The 20734-nt window shown below is 27.7% G+C and overlaps 3 protein-coding genes across 5 annotated transcripts in view; 1 reads left to right on the forward strand and 2 right to left on the reverse strand.

Annotated features, from left to right (window-relative positions):
* Position 1: 1 nt before the first annotated feature.
* On the reverse strand, positions 2–2718 carry Trs23 (trafficking protein particle complex subunit 4-like protein Trs23). The gene is made up of 2 exons (XM_070313275.1): positions 2175–2718; positions 2–529 (listed from the first exon to the last, which is right to left on the reverse strand). The coding sequence occupies exons 1-2, from the start codon at positions 2347–2349 to the stop codon at positions 51–53; spliced, it is 654 nt and encodes a 217-aa protein (XP_070169376.1). The 5' UTR covers positions 2350–2718; the 3' UTR covers positions 2–50.
* On the forward strand, positions 2444–4446 carry LOC138942809 (gem-associated protein 6). 3 transcript variants are annotated; one of them, XM_070313276.1, is made up of 3 exons: positions 2444–2648; positions 3327–3491; positions 4026–4446. In XM_070313276.1, the coding sequence occupies exons 2-3, from the start codon at positions 3334–3336 to the stop codon at positions 4363–4365; spliced, it is 498 nt and encodes a 165-aa protein (XP_070169377.1). In that variant the 5' UTR covers positions 2444–2648; positions 3327–3333; the 3' UTR covers positions 4366–4446. The 3 variants fall into 3 exon arrangements, 2 of the variants coding, with proteins under 2 accessions (XP_070169377.1, XP_070169378.1); XM_070313277.1 differs by lacking the exon at positions 2444–2648 and having other exon boundaries at positions 3316–3491; XR_011448388.1 differs by lacking the exon at positions 2444–2648 and having other exon boundaries at positions 3368–3457; positions 4026–4114.
* A 358-nt stretch (positions 4447–4804) lies between these two features.
* Lace (serine palmitoyltransferase long chain base subunit) overlaps positions 4805–20734 on the reverse strand; it is a 33388-nt gene continuing 17458 nt past the window's right edge. Inside the window, 9 exon segments of the mRNA XM_070313148.1 lie at positions 4805–8219; positions 8282–8411; positions 9581–9843; positions 9930–10091; positions 10186–10349; positions 10440–10658; positions 11498–11643; positions 11718–11872; positions 12329–12505. Coding sequence (XP_070169249.1) covers positions 8112–8219; positions 8282–8411; positions 9581–9843; positions 9930–10091; positions 10186–10349; positions 10440–10658; positions 11498–11643; positions 11718–11872; positions 12329–12505 — 1524 coding nt within the window. The 3' untranslated portion in view covers positions 4805–8111.

Here is a 20734-nt window from a genome sequence, read left to right on the forward strand (position 1 = left end):
ATTAAGAAAAAAATAATAATTTTGTGTATAATATGTCCAACACACATACATTAAACATTGCTTATTCCAGATTTTTCGACTGTTTCAAGTAATGTTTGTAGATTAGTTTCAAATAGTTCACATCGAATCGGCATTTCCAATGCATAAAATGGATTCTTTAGTGCATAATCTGCATACAAGTCGTATACTCTTTTCAATAAAATTTCCATGCCTGGTTGTGACGGTTCTGCTACTATCATAAACTTAATGCCTGTCAATGTCTGGAAACAATATAAACGAAATGTATCTGCCTCAAGAACCTCAATCCCGGAACTTCGTGGTTCTGGGCTTAATTGGCTCGCTATAGCAAAGAGTGGATAAAACATTGAAGCTAGAAATATTTTTTCATTTGTTGTCATTTTTGCCCGACTAAATTTCAATGTTATAGGAAAATTTTCTGGTTGCTCCAACATTTCCAACACATCTCGTCCATCTTCAAGTTCACGTCCTGCGACTGCAACTCCATTCACAGCAGTCAGTACATGACCCACTAAAATTATTTTATTTTTAATCTTTTTAGTGTATACTCTGTGTTATAAATTATACATGCTAATACATCACAAATATATATAGAGTGAAAAAAATAAAGCCCTATGTTTTGTAATGTTCTAGACATCTAGACATTAAAATATTGGAAAGTTTATATAAGTATCTAACAACTTCATTCACATGGCTACTTTTTTTACTATGGCTATTTTTTCTAATTATTTTACATTTATATTTTGGCTCCAATTTATAAATTTACAAAGTATGTTATTACTTTTTTAAACAATCTATTTTGTATTTCTTTGTTTAATAATTATTAATTTATTTTTGTCTGGTATAATATATTATAATTTTCTATTATTTGTAATAAAAACATTACATCCCAGACAGCACAAAACATCCTCAGGATCATCCTGAATATGTCCAGGACGGTTCAGAACATTTGTAGGATGTTTTAAGATATTATTATAAATATATTTATAAAAGTTTAATATGCATACATAATTATTTTTAGTTGTGTCGGCTATTTTATACAATTTAGAAATCTTAAGTATTATAATAAGTATTAATGTCCTATAAATGTCCACTGGATAACCCCTGGATGTTTGTAGGATATATCTGCCCTGTCTATTATATTGGATGTCTTTTGGATTTCCAGAGGACATATACATGTGCAATTAATTGTTAACGTTAATTTCGTTTAATATTAATAATTGAATTTGATGCACACATTTTCATATATCCAAAATTATTATTTATTTAATATTTCATGAGAAATATTACTGCTCGCAACATTCCAAAAACTTTACAAACAATAGTATTCAACCGCTAGTTCGTTTGTTTACCGCTATGCGATACGCGAACTCGTATTTGAGATTTGGTCATGAGAATTATATAAAGCTTGCAAAGAGCAACTGACAGGAAATTACAAATGTAATTATTTTCTATCAGTTCAATTTCTGATGCAAACCCAACATAGGGAATTCAGATATTGGATTGTTTAGAAAATATTACACAACTCAAACCCGGGAGCCAAACATAAAATATTCATGTACAGCACGAAAGCCTCAAATATTAAAGAACGGTGAACTATTTTTAATATTAGATTTTTAATATTGGCAGTAAATAACAAAACATAATTTTAATTTATATTGAAATTTTAAAATTTGCTGCTTGAAACATACGAAAAATATCCCTAACATATCCTATAAAAATCCTTAGGATGTACCACAGGATCTCCCTGGATTCTCCAGAGGTTAATACACGGCTATCATTTACTCTTCCTCAGGACATCCAGAGGAGATCTGAGGATTACAATGGGATATCCTGAGGATATCCTACATGTATGTTCTGGATGCCCTTTGGATGTCCTAAGGACATCCTTGTGCTGTCTGGGATGTGAAACATAAAAGTGGCTAACTATTACTTTTATCGATTAGAAGAGATGATTTGAAATTGTTCTGAGAGATATATACTTCAAAGATATTTAAAAGATTTTAAATCTCAATTTTGTAAACATATATATTTATATAAAACTTTTATCATTTCAATAGGCCGATCAATAGGTATTGCAAAACTTGAGGAACACTTTTCATCACTCTATATAATCGCAAATATTATTACAACAAATAATAACGAATATACTTTACCATTTATTCCGTCTCTTTGTCCAAAAACTACTACCACTTTTTTATTTTCGTAACTTAATTTAATATCGAGTGGAAAGTTAAAAGACTTTTCGACTTCAATTTTCGGAACATTATGATCATGATTAAAAATTAAACCACCAGATTTTGACACGATGTAAACACCATATATCACCATTTTTACGTGTATTTTGAAGGTTAAGTGTATTCATCAGACTCTTTGTATGTGTGTATAATTTTATCGCATTTAAATCAATTTTACTATAATGATTTATATTCCGCTGCAATGCACTGAATAACTCGGACTTTTTGAAAAACTTTACTTTTTCAAAATCATTACTTTTAAATATCCATTCGCATGAGAGGTGCTTACTAGAGCTGCATGTTTGTGGCTGCGTGCATAATGACAGTTCGTTGACAAGTTGGCTCATAAATGCAAGCAGCATATTCTTAATAATATAAATTCTGATATACAAGGTAAGGCAAATAAAACATTACAAGCCAATAACTCTAAAAATATTTGTCAAATCAAAAAAAAATTTTATTTAACCTAATCTAAACTAAACAATTATGCGGCGTCTACAATAAAGATTTTAAGCCCTAAGCCTTAAGAAATTGACCAATCATAGTCGAGTATCCTTCTCATACTTGACTGTGATTGGTCAATTTCTTAAGGCTTAGGGCTTAAAATCTCTATTGTAGACGCCGCATTAGAGTTTACAGTTTAGATGAGAATGGACAGTTTAAACATTTAATATAGTAAAAAAATAGGAAAACTATAGTCTTTCATTTAATTTATGATTTTATCATTAGTTTGAATACACTGTACTTTAAAGTTTAAATACTTATAACTTTTGATAGAAGCATTTTTCAAACAAATGTTTCAGATAAAATTTACTTGTTTTTTTCCCCGTAGTATCTATGTAACATTTTATACAGGGAGTTCCATTTGAAATTATGAAGTTATCCCCGCCTCCCTTGAAGGGGGAGCGGGGCCGACTTTATGTTTACGTAATTAGAAAGGCCCCTCGAATAGATTAAACTGTCTCAACTTTTTGATTTGACAAATATTTTTATTTATTGGCTTATAACGTTTTATTCGTTTCACCCTGTATATTATTGATTAATTATTGATTCTGTTTAAATCTCCTACAGCTTCAATATGAGCTCGCAAGAAGATAATTTAAATTCTTTGCATAAAGTGTACAAAAATGATCCAATTTTATTCATTAATTATGTCGAAAGAGAGGTTAAGATAATGACGAAGGATGAAAACGTCTACTATGGTACTGTTTATACAATTGATCCGGTATCGGAAAGGTTATCAAGAAGAATACACTAATCAAATACTTGTTAATTTAATTATATATAATTGTATAATAAATTATGACTAACTTTTAATTTAAAAAGAACATTCTTAAAACTTAATTAATAATCAAATTTATAAGTTTCATTATTAGAAACATATTAACATCTATTATTATGTATAGTGTATATATATTTTCTTATTTATATAAAATTATATATATTTTAGCCTATAAAATAAAATTTGAATTAAATTCTATACTTAAAAATTTGTTATTTTTATGTAGACTATTGTGTTTATATAAAAGAATTTTAAACTTTATTAAATTTATATATTTTATTTTATATTCTCTTTATTTGTATCCAGAGTTATTTGATTTTTGGAAACATCATTATTCTAAAAAAAGTTTTGATATTTTTTTGTCACATTTATTTCATATGTTTTTAGTTTTTCTAATTGTAATCCACAATAATTTTATGATTCTTTATCTTTATTGAATTCGATATGATTAATTTTGACTAATTGCAAATATTGATATTATTTCACAGCATTGTGCTCTTACAGTCAGGAACATCTACGCAATATCGTTTAAAAATAATATTCAACCATGCCATTAAAAATATTGAAGCAATATCGAAAACGAAAAAAATCGTGCCAGAATTGTTTGGGCCTGCAAAATTTTCACAAGCAACAATTACTAAAAGAAAGGATATCGTTATACAATTATTATTGGATAATCGATTTCCAGTCAAAGAAGAGAATGATGTCCTATTGATCGAAGATACTGTATCAATAGAACCTCCATATTATCCCGAAAACTGCACATGTACTAACAGTATTATTCTTACCAGAATACAAAATATTTTAATGCGTGTAAATATTGAATAAAATTAATTGCGCTCAACAAAATACAAAATCATATTTCAAGATGCCTTGTCAAATCTTACAGAGGGTATTTCATTATAGAATTTTGAATTGTACTATATAGGCCAATTTAGAATAGATTATCAAAATATCGAAAAAAAACGTTAATAATTTACGAGTTATAAGCCTCTAAAAATAGCACATTTCACAAATTGAACATTAAGAAATTAAATGGATGATAAAATTACATTGTTCAGTTAATTTTAAATGAATATCCTGTACTATATAAATTTAAAATTTAATATTGTGCATTCACATATGTATTGAAATATGTAAGGGAGTTTCAATATATAATAGTTCAGTTGTTTGTATATAGTCATAATATATTTTGCCAAAAGCATTTGTTTCGCTAATTACAAAAATAGCCTTATTTATCATTAGGAATGTATTATATGCTGTGAAATCGAAGAATTTTTTAAAACCCAGTAATTCAAGAATTTTCATTCTCTAGATTTTTTTATAGATTTATTTTTAAACAATCACCGAGAGAAGAAAGTATTAAACTTTAAAAAAATTTCTTTTGGTTTCCTAATAAAAAATAATTTTTCGCTTAGCAAAGCGGTATTTTACCTAAAGTATGACATTAATGCATTTTAAGATTGTTAATTTAAAAAGTAGATTTACAATTTACAGCAATTGATTTGTGTACATATATGTGATATTTTTTACATTTATATATGCAAAATAATGTGAAGATTGCGAAAAGCTATCTGACAAAAATAGATGATTATAATAACTATCCATTTTGTGAGGGCAAGAATAGTTGTCTCACAGAAGTATAGTAAAATGCAGCTGCAGTTATAAGTTTACTATTATATAGCTATTTAGGATTAAATGTACATAATTATCTAATTTAAAATTAATACAATTATACTGAATGAGAGCTTTACATTACACAAGATTCAGAGTCCTTCTATTAAATATGGCACTTATTCTAACTTCTAACAAAGTTAGAATAATGTATTTCGCGTTAAATGCATAACTAGTGGATACACTGATTTATGTCTTTGCTGAATTTTGAATTTATTGGATTGTCAAGAATCTCTTATTACTATTAGATTATGTGTAATACAAAATACATATAAAATTGATATGTGATTGATATAATGCAGTTTGTGCTAATAAACAGTTTCATTCAGCAATAAGTATTGGATACATTTAATATACATGTTAAATTATTCAATTGAAAACGTAAAAATAGCATAACTGGAGCGTTTTAAGAATAATTACAACATTTATGGTCTCCATCCTTTTATTGTAACCACATTGAATTTTCGTATTTTCAGTTAACTAGTTTTACTTTAAATTCGATCTCAATTTTATCTTTAACTCTTAATTTAAACTAGCTATATAAATACATATCGAAATTGAAAAAATTTCATATATAAATCATGAAGATATACTAGGCTTATATGCATTATCACTGTACATGCAAATAGTGATGGAATCTTCTTAAAAAGCTTATAGTAATATTTCGAGTTATCAGAAGCTAATTAGTTCATAATATAAATAATAATTATAGAATCGAATCTATTTTTTTTTTATGCAGATATATACTGTATTTGATATATGTGCATTAAGCACTTAAATGTTATATAAAGACTTATTGCTTTAATTGTTTAACAAGATATTTTTAGATAGTTTGTTTTATATATTTAATGATACTATGCCAAAGTTTAATTCTACTTTTAATAATAAAAGATATAAAGTAATTCTGCATATGTAAATACAAAATGTTAAAATTTCTTTACTTAAGTTTAGGGATATTAATGTATACAGTTATGCTTTTTTTATTTGTATAATTTGATATGATAATAACTAACGCTCGGTATCTTCCGATAATTGAACAATTCGAATTTTAAGCTTTAACCTTGAATTATGAACATTTAGAACTGAACATTTTATGATTCTAAATTTATATGTAAAATAGCAAAGTGAAATTAGGCAATATAATGATGAGAAAGAATCAAACAAATCCACTATTCCTGTTATCCTGTTTGCAATGAATACTATTTTCGTTCGAATTTTTCTTGATGCTTATTCAAACAATCACATCTTTCAATATTGTAAATCAATTAAATAATTTGATAATTTTGATTTTGTTCGAAATGTGACCATGTAAAACCTTTTCATTTTTATTTCAAATTATTCAAATAATTTCACACAAATCATTTGAATTTGCATCCAAGATCTAATAATAAAATACAATAAATTTGACAATTTTATATTGAATATTTATGAATAAGAATAAGAAGTTATGGTTTTGCTTTTTTGTTTCTCTTTATATCTAATTTTATTTTTTCTTTTATAATCATATATAATGGTTCAAATATAAATGAATTTTTTATGCACATTCTCATGTTACATTCTAATATCATTGATTTATCAGTGTCATCATGTGTTTTCATAAATACTAAGAGATCATATAATGCTGGCAGTATATTTAATAAAATAAAAATGAAATTTGAAAGCGATTCAATGAAATGATTTGAGATATTTTTATTGTTGTATTGTTTATCGTCAATGTTACGTATTATCTCTCATTTAAAGTTTGTACATAAAAAATTCTTGTTATAAAAAAAATATGTCAAGTACCAAAATTTTAAAAAGCTATTTTAAAGACAAACATTGATGTTCACTTAGCGATAAAAATAGTATTGATATGACATTTACTTAAATTAAGACTGAAAAATCTGCTTATTAATTTTAACAAATATTGAAATCTATAATAATAATGATCAGTTCTCTTAGGCCCAGTTTCACCAATGTTATTTTGGCTGTAAGCGAGACAAAACTTTTATCAATAAGCATTAATTAAATCATTGATTAACTTATAGTTTAAAACCTAAAACCAAAATAACATTCGTACAAGGGGCCTTAGAAATTATTGTTTTAATTAGACCCAATCGATCAACGTTACATTAACAGAAATGATTATATTCTATAGCGATAATGAAACTGATCTGCGCTAAGTTATGTGGAATGTAACAAATATGCACAAAAATTGATTTTGTACAAATACATTTTTTAAAATAATTGGAAGCAACCGTGTTCTAGACAGTTTCCAATGATATAAAAACATGAATATCAAGATTAACTATAATAAGGAGTACAGAATATATGGACTTATTCATTACATATTCAGACTTGTAGATGTTCTTGTCTATTGATGTTCTCATTGTATAATATAATATAAGTGCAATAAATGAATGTTACTTTAAGCAAGAAATATTAGTGATTTTACAATACTGTAAGATACAATGTATGCACTCAGGTAGCCAAAATAGATAATCTGGTGTATAAGCTCTGCTATACACGATATTAATCTTTGTATTTTAACGTAATCTTAGAATTGAATATTTCTTTAACTATGTGAATACTGTGAGAATTTGCATACAATAAAGTTAACAATATGTACAATATAATTTGTTAATATAGGCATTTGATGATATCGAGTTTGTTTGTTCATATATCAATTATTATTGTGCTACAAGCATATGAACTACTACAAATATCAATACATTTACATTTTTTCGAATCATTGTAAAAGCTCGAGCTTTTGTTGTGATAATTGTAATAGTCTTCTTATTTAATATACGAACGAATGCATTGTATCTACATTTATGTTGTGGCATTTAAAGCTCTTGTTTATTTCAGTTTATTCTCCACAGAAATAAATGGCTTAACGATTTATTAGTTTATGAGGTAGGTTATTCCGTTTCATTGTCGGAATAATATTCTATTTTCGTCGTAACACGAGGTTTTTTCGAATATCTTAAACCTAATGTATCCGCAATCTTTTCAATATGGAACAGTACCTAAAAAATATAATAACATTAACATTAAAATAACAAATTTCTCTTAGCAATGCTACACTTACATAATCGAGCTGTTCCTTCGTATGCGCAGCAGAGAGACAAAATCTAATTCTGCCTTGCATTAATGGTGTTGCCGGGAAACCAACACCGACGGTTGCAATGTTACATGTCGTCAAAGTACGGATCACTGCACTGTGTTGAAAATATATTGTGGAAATATATATTTTTTTTACTTTAAACTTGTATTGCATTATTATTTTTTTATTGTATCTTAAAATGTACTATCACACAGATTACAAGATTTTACAGGATGTCTATCCAAAGCTTGTAAAAAAATTCCTTGTGAATTCCTTGATTTTTCAGATAATTTGTTCAAAATTCTAGGTAAAATAAGAGAATTTTTAGATAGAGTTTTTTAATATAAGTTCTTTTTGTGTGCATTTTCTAATACTTGTCACTCATACAAAGAAAAACTAAACCACTTAAATTTTAAATATTAAATTCAAAAATATACTGAAAAGAATTGAATAACTTTTGTAAGATAAGCATTTTTCATTTGCATGTTTTCATTTTCTATCATTAATTGTGAAAATTACATAAGAAATATATACTCAGTATCGTGTATTCGAAATTTTTTGCTATGACAATGAAAATATAATTAAAGAGAGACAGATATATATATTTATTAGAGATGCAACGAATAGTACATTCGACCGAATAACGAATATCGAATATTAGGCATGGTTTTAGCGCCAACGGCTTAACATAGATTATTCGAAAACAATGCAATGGACGCGCAACACTCCTGACCGCGCCTACCCGCATAAATACACTATGTAACAATAAATGTGTTTCATATAATTTAATTTTATTAGATATATTAATAAATAAATTAGATACTCGAGCATGTCAAAACTATACGTAGCCGCGGCTGAAGTGGCAACAGTCTATTAGCTACTATTTCCTTCCAGTTTTATATTTAAAACTATTCGATATTCGGCCGAATAGTAGACTAATATTCGATATTCAATCGAATAGTAAAAACATTGCCGAATAGGCAGAATACCGGATAGTTGTCTAATATTTGTTGCAACTTTAATATTTATAATATATTTGAAGCATATAATTCACACAATCATTAGCTAATCAGATTGAAGATGCTTGCAACATAAGAAGAAAATAATCAAAGAAAGAATTTTTGAAAAAATTCCATGAGTTCGAATAAAATTCTATGAGAATTCTCTGATTTGGTAAAATCTCTAAGAATTCCAGGTTTTCTAGGTTTTTCTAGAGAGTAGCATCCTGTTTTAGAAATGGCGAATTGAAAATTTTGAAAATAATAATATTCTTCCTCCACTTACGCAATCTTAGAATATAGGTAAACTAGCATAGGCACAACGGGCGAATCCTCATTTCCATGGATTATAACTCCGATTTGATTTAATCTACGTCTAAAATATCTTGTATTCCTAGCTAATTGTTTGATACGTTTTTCACCGGCATCGGTGCCATCTTCTCCCATAATGATTCGCATTGATGTGATAATTTGTTGCGTAACCGGCGGAGACATCGATACCGCATACGTATGCGCGTGACTATGTATCCTTATATGGTTTATCAATGTCTGAAAGAACATTTGATCAAACAAAATACTTGATTAAAAAGATACGTAAGTATTAATAATGAAACATAAATCATTAGAGATATTACTTTCGTTCCAGCTATATATCCACCCGCCGAGGCGAAGCTTTTCGTGAACGTTCCCATGAGAATATCAATTTCACGCGGATCGACGTCATAATAATCGCAAACTCCTCTCCCACGCTTTCCCATAGCACCTGTACTATGCGCTTCGTCCACGTAAAGATAGGCCTATTCGATAATCAGAAATTCTTACTAATCGTAACGTGATTTAAAAAAAAAAGAGAGAATAGCAATTAAAATAATCGACATTGTTTATACAAACTTTGTATTTTTTTTTTAATTCTACTATTTCAGGCAAATGAACGATTGAGCCTTCCATAGAGTAAACGCCTTCAACAATAATAACTATCTTTTTCCAAGATTCGCCAGTTTTTGGCTGCCCGAAAACAATGGCCTTTTTCAAACATTCCTCCAAGTGTTTCACATCTGCGATAAATTATGACTTCTTTATATTTCTAAGAGTAACAAAAAATAATTATGCGCATTGTAAATGTAGCTATTGCGTATTGTATTTACTGTTATGTTTGAAGATCTGTATCACTGCACCAGATAGCCTCAGTCCAAGTATAAGCGATGCGTGATTTTTTTCATCGCTAAGAACCAGACAACCCTCGTTGACCAAAGAGGGCAGGTTTAAAGAATTCGTTGCGAATCCCATTCCAAATACTATAGCATCTTCGACTCCCAGAAATTTCGCAGTCAATTTTTCTAATTCATCGTGTATTGGCATAGTTCCTTTGAACAATAAACAATAATACTTTTATTCGATTTCTTTTTAAAGTACATACATATTAGATTTTATTTTTAAAAAATACAATATATGGAACTTTTTTAATAAATTATCAATGTCATAAAATTATAAAAAAGATGTAGTCAATTTTTAAACGATCAACTTTCAGTAATTATAATTCGTTATAAAAATTTTATCATCTTCTAATTAAACACTGATTACAATTTCTTATAGATGTTGCGCATATATATATATTTGCACACAAGATGGTCGGTAATTTGTGATACAATCGGCAAGAAGCTGATTCTTCATGAAAAAATAAGTCGAAATTGTAGAATAAAATTTGTTCATGAGTTTTGTTTTTGATAAAATCGACTTTAAATATTAGCTGAGTTCGCGCACACTTGACCAAACACAACTTCGAACATTTATCGAGATCCGCTCAACGGCGTGTTAATCAAATACATTTGTACTCAACTAATATTTAAAGTCGATTTTATCAAAAACGAAGCCTCATATGAAAAAATTTCATTCTGCAATTTCGACTTATCTTTTTATGAAGAATCAGCCTGTTGCCGATTGTGCCACGAATTACCGATCACTCTATATATTTATTTATTTATTTTGTAACAAATAGTGATAGAATGTTCTTAAATGGACGTAAATTTAATTTTTTATATCATTAGATAAATAAGAAAGAAAATAAACTGTCTTCTAAATATACCAATTTTTCATTTTATATCCTTTCTCATGATAATATAATTTTGAATTGCAAATATATTTCGTCCGTCTTTCTATCTAGGAGAAAAAGTTAGATAATAAGGACATTCCGTTAGTTATTTACCTAATTCAAGACGAGTACTGCATGTTGCACAGCCGAACTTCCTAAGCGTTTCGATGCTTTCCTCAGCACACTTACCACTCGCCTCGGCGAATCCTAAATAATTGTAAGAGCCCAAGTTTATACATTGCGTTTCAGTTCCAGTAAATCTGTCAGAATTAAAAAATTCAAGATTTCAATTCTAATAATACGTGGCGTAATTTTTGTACGTAGTAAAACTTACTGAAACGTCCATCCGTAATCATTAGTGACCCGATCCTTTAATGTCACCATTGCACCAGGCACAGAACATATCGGCCTATTCCAACAATCTCTGACTCTCCTGTATACGTATCTAAGATAAAATTTCTCAAAATTGTCATAGAGCGGCGCATATCCCTAAAAATACATATTTATTATAGGATAGTATGTTAATATTACATGATAAATTATGAATGTTTTGTAGAAATGTAATACATATATCGTACATAGAAAAGATGTTTTATATATATATATATATATATATACATATAAAGGAAACAATAATTATTGACATATGAAAAAGATATTAATTTTACGTAAGAAAAATTTTCTATAGAATAGAATAAATTCTACACATCATTTTATGATTTCTTTTTTATATGTTATATATAATGGCACATAACAGTTTTATTTACTTATACGATATTTATAAGAGAATATTTTAATATACATAAAAAAGTACGTATTTTATAAATCAATACTTTTATTATAGACTTATGTTTATTTATTTTTATATGTATACTATCATTTATAAAAATCTATATTAATTTGAATTAACATTATAAGAGAAAATATAAATAATTATCATTGTACCTGCCTATTCTTTTCGGTAGCAACCTTCGGAACAAAGAATAATTGATTGATAAACCCCAGAAACATGAGAATATAGAAACCCAGATGTGTAAGTGCCGCTGTGATTATCGGAACTTTTTCAAAAGACTCTTTCGATGATGATTTTTGTAATTTCGTTTTTATGGGAGTATGAGAAAACTGCAATAAAAATTCGCACACTTAATTGTATAGCCGAGAATATTCTTGAGGAAAATATATATATACCATATGTATGTATGTATATACAGGATGAACCATTTTAATCAATCTCTGCGAATATCTCGAAAGCTGAGCCCGATAGACAAAAATGTTTCAAACAAAAGTTGCATGTTTTCTTTAATGATACCATTTTTTATTGCATATTCTTGTATAGCTTATCTCTGAAAGCTTTTCAAAACACTATAATAAAGTATTTTTTCATTAAGTACTTTTTGAGTTATTTTATATTTTAGTTTGACCTATTTTGATACAAAAAATAAAATATCTCGTAAAATATTTAGTTTTCAATAATCTTACCATAATATTTTTATGTAATATTTTATGTAATATAATTATGTAATATTTTTACAGAATAATAAGACAGATCAATTAGCATAAAGAAAAAAAAAACAAATAATCGTTTTAAAAAAATATATTGTAAATAATTACATACTTTTTCTTTAAAACAATTATTTTTTTATACTAATTGTAAATAAAACTTATACTAATTGATTTGTATCATTATTCTGTACATAAAAGTATTACGGTAAGATTATCAAAAACTAAATATTTTACGAGATATTTAATTTTTTATATCAAAAGATGTCAGATTAAAATATAAAATAATTCAAAAAGTACTTAATAAAAAAATACTTTATTATAGTGTTTTGGAAAACTCTCGAGGCAAGCTACAAGAATACTAAATAAAAAATGGGGGTTTCTATTTAAGATTTTAAAGTTGACCTTCACATGACCTTCAAATGATTTTCCAAGGTCAAATCAATGTCACCATCTTATTTGTCCCCCTTGAAGCCATACAACTTTTGTTTGAAACATTTTTCGATTTAACGCAGTGTTTCTGAGATATTTGAGTGAGTCCTTTAAAATGGGACACCCTGTATATCGTTTTAAACATGTTATATATACATATAACATGTTTAAAAGGATACGAGACAATAATAAAAATTACACATCAAAAAAAATTCTTTAAAATTTTATCGTTTTTTATGTATCGTGTGTATGTGTATGTGTGTGTGTTATAAGGAAATATGACTCATGGTATGATAAGTTTCGGAGAAGATAACGAAAGAAAATATCGAGTATCAACATTAAGACATAATACTGATATATACGGGATTTTGTAGTCTTTACTTCATCAAAGAGAGAGTTATGTCTGCGCTGCGATACGATTAAAGCACGATTCGTAGTATAAGGTTGTGTGCGATCGTGTTTCATTTTTATTGGGAATGCATACCTTTATACAGACAATTAACTTTGTAATATATTGTTACAAAGATGCCAGTAGCCCCTATTCTCTACAGAACAATTCAAGTATTTTAAAAGATTGCAAAATTTGTAAAAAAGAAAGAAGTGATAAATTTTCGACATTTGATTTTATAAAAAGAGATGAGATGTGAAGAGAAAGAGATATGAGAAATCGTAAATAAATAAATACAATTACTCCATATTCTCTTCTTTATAAATTTCTTGATCTATTTGGAAATTATTAGTCTTTAATTAAAATTCCTCGAAACACTTATAGTTTTCAAAGAATTGATGGTTGAAGATAAGAAGCTAATAAACTAATTGTAGTTCATTTTATATTTCGATAGAACTTCAACATTTAATTACAATGTAAAAAATTATAATATGAAAAATTAGCAATGATTTATGAAGTTATGTTATTTCTGTTAATGAAAAATAATCTTTTAATTTAGAAGATCAATGCTTAAAGGAACAATGTGGATTTGAAGTATTCTATATATAAACTCTATTTTAGATTATTTGATTTTGAAAAAATAGATTCGCTTCACAAAATAATTGAGCGTTCTGATTACTTCAATCGATTTTTGAAGAGAAGAATTACGTTGCAGTAGACGGTGCATATAGTTTCACGTTTCGCGCTGATTGTTGAAAAGTGTCAGATTTGCTCGATCGCTCGACCATGAGAGACCGTTAACGCATGTGCTTTAAATGGTGCTCAAACCGATAGCTAGTTTTTTTTCTACATGCAATGTCCTAGAAATGTTTATATTTCTTCCCTCACTCATATTATGTTTCTTCATGTCTCACTTACTGCTTTAATAGCATATTTCTCAAGTGGCAAATAAATTATTTGCATTAAATCTATTGCAAAATCTATTTGAACAATTTTTCTGGGAAATGATATTTTCACGTTCGAATTAAGGAGGGAAATCAGTGTAACGGCTAAAAAAGGCTATTTTTAAGGTTTTTCTTTCTGGTAAATAATTTTTTTTTTAATTCGCGTTATTAACATCACAAAATAGATAATTTTAACTACCTTTTATAAAATTTTCGTTAAAAGATATTAATATTTATAGCTATAATAGCCAATAGCGTGAGCTGCTTTTAAAAAAATGGGTGCACGCGTAGCGGCAAAAGTTCTGAAGGAAAAAAAAAAAAAAAAAAAAAAAAAAAATTCTTAAAATATAAGACAATAGCTGCAGTTGCACATATGGTATTTTCGAGATTGAATAATTTCTATATATTATTCTATAATAATTTTTCTATAATGTTAAAAAACAGAGATCATTGGGCGCATTCAGTGCACAAAACAATTGCGGATTTATGTGCTAAATGGTCTACGTCTACGACTTGTACCGCTTCTACAATATAGTTGTAGCAGCAGACGCCATTTTTTCTAACAAAAATTTTTATGCTATATCGATGCAACTATTGTAAGTTGTCATATATCGTCTGTGTTATTTTGGTTATAGTGCATCGCAATGGCTTTTTATGAAATCAATATCAGTATTTATCAATACATGTACGATGAGTTAAATTATAATATTGTAGATTCATTGGAGGTGCACGCGTCCGTCCGTTTTTTTTTAAAGCGGCTTACACTATTGGCTATTGTAGCTATAAATATTAATATTTTTTAACGAAAATTTAAAAAGAAAAGATAGTTCAAATTATGTACCTGTGAATGTTAATTTGGGGAAAAAACAAATATTTGCCAGAAAAAGAATCCTTAAAAATAGTCTTTTTTAGCCGTTATACTAGTTTCCCCCCTTAATCACGCCATGATGAAACGACAACGCTATCTTTTTATCAGTTATTGGAACGCGAAATATGAGATATCAAATTTAACAGCCGTCATCGTAATCTTTAATGTTGATTATAGCATTGATAGCGATTTCCGGACGATCCAATTCCGATACGAGTATTTATTAGCATTTCAGAGTTTGTATATAGGAACAAGTGGTAATCCCGAAGTCTTATCTTAAAAAAATATTACCGTAATCTAAAGAGACAGTAAGTATATCATTCACATTTTTTTTAAATAATTTATTTGCCACTTAAGAAGAGAAATAAGTATTAGGTGTACAACTTTGCTTCCGCCGTTTTTTTCCCGAAATTCGAGGCTTTATTGTAAAAAACTGGTTATACATTTATGATTCAAAGTATTGTCCACTCCCAATGATCGTGCCAATTCTTTTTGACTTTGACTCGAGTCTTCATTAAGTAATGCCTCCAATTCTGCATCTTCGAAACTCTTCTCTCTTCCACCGCTATGCCGGTCTTCGACGTGAAAATCACCGTTCTTGAAGCGTTGAAACCACTCACGACATGTTCTTTCACTAATAGCGGCTTTACCATAAGTATTTGAGAGCATTCGATGAGCCTCAGCCGCAGATTTCTTCATATTGAAGCAGAAAATTAAAATCTCTCGCAAATGACGAGAATTTGGCTCGTAAACTGACATTTTCAATCGAGAATAACTTTATGATGCGGACACAAATCGACTAATGTTTCTATGGGGTTATGTTGACAGATGCCCAAGTTTATTGCATGACGTCTATGATCTATTTATTTCGACTATTACTTACCGCTAAAGCCATCTATAGGAAAACGGCGGAAGCAAAGTTGTACACCTAATAAATAATCTAATTTTTATTCAAAAAATAAAAATTGGTTTGTGTTAAGTTCGTCTTTTTCGGGCGGGGATGTAGGATGCAGGGAGAAGGACTCCGCCCCTCTCCCGCATTTGTAAATACTTAGTGAATGATGCGCTGTAGATCCTCTAATTTACATATATTTACCATCTCAAGTTTTTTCAAACTCACTTCAAGTTTAAGATGTCATAGATATAGATTGTTCGATTCGTCTTTTGATTCTCTACACAAAGAGAAAAGTTTCTTTGGATTTAATAAATTTTGTTGTAACCAAAGAAATATAATGCTTGAAATGGTCCAACCATGCTAATGTTTAAAGTAACAAATATAATTGTTTGCTTTTCAACATTGTTTGATTTTAAAAATTTAAATAAATTTTAAAACAAGTTAGATAAAGTTAAATGACGCGTTACTGCATATTTCTAATCTTCCTAATCAAATCTTTGAAGCATCTTAGGATCATAGCATATAGAAAAACTTAATTTTACTTATTCGGAATTTTTATCCGAATAAATGAATATCGGACATTTATCTGTCCGATTTTCCAAAAATCAGTTTCATTGTCTGAATTCTCTTCTATAGAGATCGTATCAGAGATGAAATTGATAGAAATAGTTGTTATGTAAATGTTATTAGCCAATTAGCCGTATTTTGCAGGCCTTATTCACATACTTTTATGACAGAAACTTGAATAAGAGTATAGTGAAGTATAGCGCGCCGCATAGCGGTAAGCAAATAAATTATACTATTCCAAATAATAGTTATTTTTCCGTCAAACAACATGGTTTAATGCAACAAAACCATTAAATTTTTTATTCAACAAAATAATGTTTCGTATAAAATTATGTTTTTGTAATGAAACAAATATAAGTCAAACAAATAGATATATTAAATTTAAAGAAAACTTTTTCTTTGTGATACAATTAGCTGATTAAAAATGGAGTTTTCCATTTACAAAACTTGAGATGATCTTCGAAACTTTTTGACGCCTGCGTCTAAAAAAAACTTAAGACAACTAAAAAATGAAGCCCTTTCAAAAATTTTAAATAAAAAAAAATTTTTAATTTATATTTTCAAATTTAACTTTTATCTTATTGTTAAACCTTTTTGTCTAAAATCAATATTTATAAAGATATCTCTTAGAAGACAATTTTTAGTGACTTCTGTATATACAATATTCTATAAATGTTATTTTCTTTATTTAATTATATTTATCGTAATGTAAAAAACTCTTATACTTGGTTTATACACATTACTAAAAAAAAATAGAGGACACTTTTCGTATCCTAAAAATTGGGCAAAAAATTAATAAGGCATTTTGAAGCTTGAAATTTCAACTGTAATATGATATCAATCAGTTTCAAAAAAATTTTTTATTTTCTTATTTCTAGGAAATATAGATTTAGATTCAAAATCGTATAAACTCGATCAAAAAAAATCGCAGGAAAATTTAAAAAAAAGCATTTTGTAGGCAAAATATTGTAGTTTATGGAATTTGAGTTGAATTTTTCAAGATAAATTTTTTTATCGAACTGCAGAGTGTCAAAAATATATAATTTTAAGAAACAAAACAATGGGTTCTTTTTTAAAGCACAGAACAAGAAAGATAAAAAAATTTTTAGAAACCACCGATAACGCGTTAAAGTTGAAACTTCAAGCTTCAAAAGGCTTTTTAAATTTTCTGTCTACGATGATTTTTCATCGAGTTTCAACGGTTTGAAAATAGTCTAATTTTTAGGGTATGAAAAGTGTTCCCTACCGCTTTCTTATAGAGAAAGCTTTTTTTTTCGTGACAAAATTTTTTTCGGGTTTTTTATGCCAATGTATTCAGAATATTCGAAAACTTCGAAAAATTATATTCCTAAAAAATGTATGTATGTGTGTATATATGCATGTATGTACGCGATATGTCGTGCAACCTCTAACTTTCGCAATTTTTGAGATATTTAGTTACATTTTTTTACATATAGGATAGAATATTATTGAAGGATGGTTAGTATTGAATTTGGTGAAAATTGGTGAAAAAGTTCATTTTTTATAAAATTTTTAATTTTTAAAACATATTGGTACACGTTGTAACTTTCGCAAATTTTGAGATATCGGGTTAAATTTTTTTACATTGATAGATTAAAGGATGGTTGGTATTGAATTTGGTGAGAATCGGTGAAAGGGTTCATTTTTTATTAAATTTTAAATTTTTAAAAAAATGTCTATATATGCTTTAGCTTTCGCAAATTTTGAGATTTCGAGAAAAATTTTATTTTACTCACAAAGCTTCCTCTATGAGGAAGCAAAAATTGAAAATCCTGCTTGCTTTAAGAATCTCAAACTTTGTAAGCGAAATAAAATGATGAGAAAGCAATGTACAAGTTTCTAATTTGCACAATTTTCAACTTTTTTTTTTTTTTAGTGTACATATTGTTTAAATAAATCTTCTGTCAACATTCTGTCACAATATATGTATATTTTTTTTATATATTTTTAATTTTCTATATCTCCAGAAAGATAATCAATACATTGTCGAACGATATCAAGAAATTAATTTTCTCAATGAGAGATTGCGATTGCAATGATAGTGCATGTGTCCTGATAATAAATATAAAATAATATATATAATAATAAAAAATGCAAGATTAAAAATAAGTAAAAAATATAATATAATTACAAATTATTTGTCATTTATGTTATATTAGTTATCTTATACTATCATTATATTATTATTTTATATATTATATTACTAATATACTTTTATATTATTTTATCTAGTTATTTATCTCTTATACTCGAAGTAAAATATAATAGATCTCCATAGAATAAACTTTTTATTTTTTTAACTCGATAACTTTTTTATCAGCTTTTGTCGTAATCCCAAAAATAATAAAATGTTATTCGTACATTTAAATATTTAACTATTGTTTAATTTATATTTAATGCATACTTGAATGCTGTTTAATTAACTTTTTAATTTTGGGAATAAAAATGCTATAAAAAGCAATAATGCAATAATTTAATTGAATAATTTAATGAAAATATCTTAGAAGCAATTATATTTGACACATATGTTATCATTTTAGAGTTAAATAAATCAATAGCTATATATATATGAATTATTTTACAAAAGAAGATTTTTTTTGAAAATTTCGTTTTCTTTGAATCAAACATGTGCCACAGATGGTGATTATATTTTGATCGATAAAAATAATGATTACATTATTAATTTAACGGTCTTGTTAAACACACTTGATTAAATTCGATCCTCGAGGATGGGGTGGGAAAGAAAAGTACTGTACATAATTTCGAAAAAACATAACGAGTGTGAAGTGGCACTTTTCAAATTTCAAATTTTTATTAACTGTGCTGTATTGTGCTATGTTTGTGCTGATTTGCGCCACAAAAAAAACTCGATAACTCAAACAACAACAGAGATAATAACAAAAAACAAATGCTCACTGGCCCTAAACTATTTTGCTCAAGTATTTATCCTAAATTGGTACCAATTTGTGCCGTGTTGTGCCATTGGAAAAATTTCAATATCTTATTCCGTTTCGCTAAAAAAAATTCACAAAAACAGATAAAAAAAACATATAAATTATACTGCAATGCAAATATAAAATTTCTACAAGTTGTGTCTTTTTACTACTTTAAATATAAAGTAAAAGCAAGAGATAAAAATCTCGAAAAGCTTAGGGGTTGATAAAAATTCATAAAAGAGGGATGGGGGTAAATAAAAAATTAGACATTTTCGAATTTTTTTGATTGTGCCAGATTGTGCTAGAGCAGCATAACAACTTTTCCAAATGACAAAATTTCCTCAGATCGCTAGATTTCGCAGCACAGACAAAGTTAGGAGAATCAAAGGTTAGGAATAAAAAATTTCAAACTCTTGTAACTTACGAACGCTGACAAATAATCGAATTCTGCGAGTTGTGCTGACTTATGCTATTTAAGATCTACGAGGCACATGCATAAAAAGCAGGAATTATCTTGAAAAGTTGATAAAAATTTTTAAAATAGGGGTGGGAGTGAATAAAAAATGTGTGTCATTTCTGAATTTTCTCCAGTTGTGTCAAATTATGTTAAACGAGTACAACTTTTCCTTATAATAAAATGTCGTTAGATTATTTATTGATTTTTGTGTGACACAAATTTGAAATATTAAGTTTTTTGAATTTACCTCTGTTCGCTTGACTTGTGTTGTTCATTGATCTTATAAAAACCATATTTGGCGTGACCCAGAACCAACGACGTGGATGTAGCGGTAATTTGGTTC

This window comes from Polyergus mexicanus, unplaced genomic scaffold (assembly GCF_030449975.1).
Source record: "Polyergus mexicanus isolate NDT 795.1 unplaced genomic scaffold, iyPolMexi1.0 SCAF_23, whole genome shotgun sequence".
Lineage (NCBI taxonomy): Eukaryota > Metazoa > Arthropoda > Insecta > Hymenoptera > Formicidae > Polyergus > Polyergus mexicanus.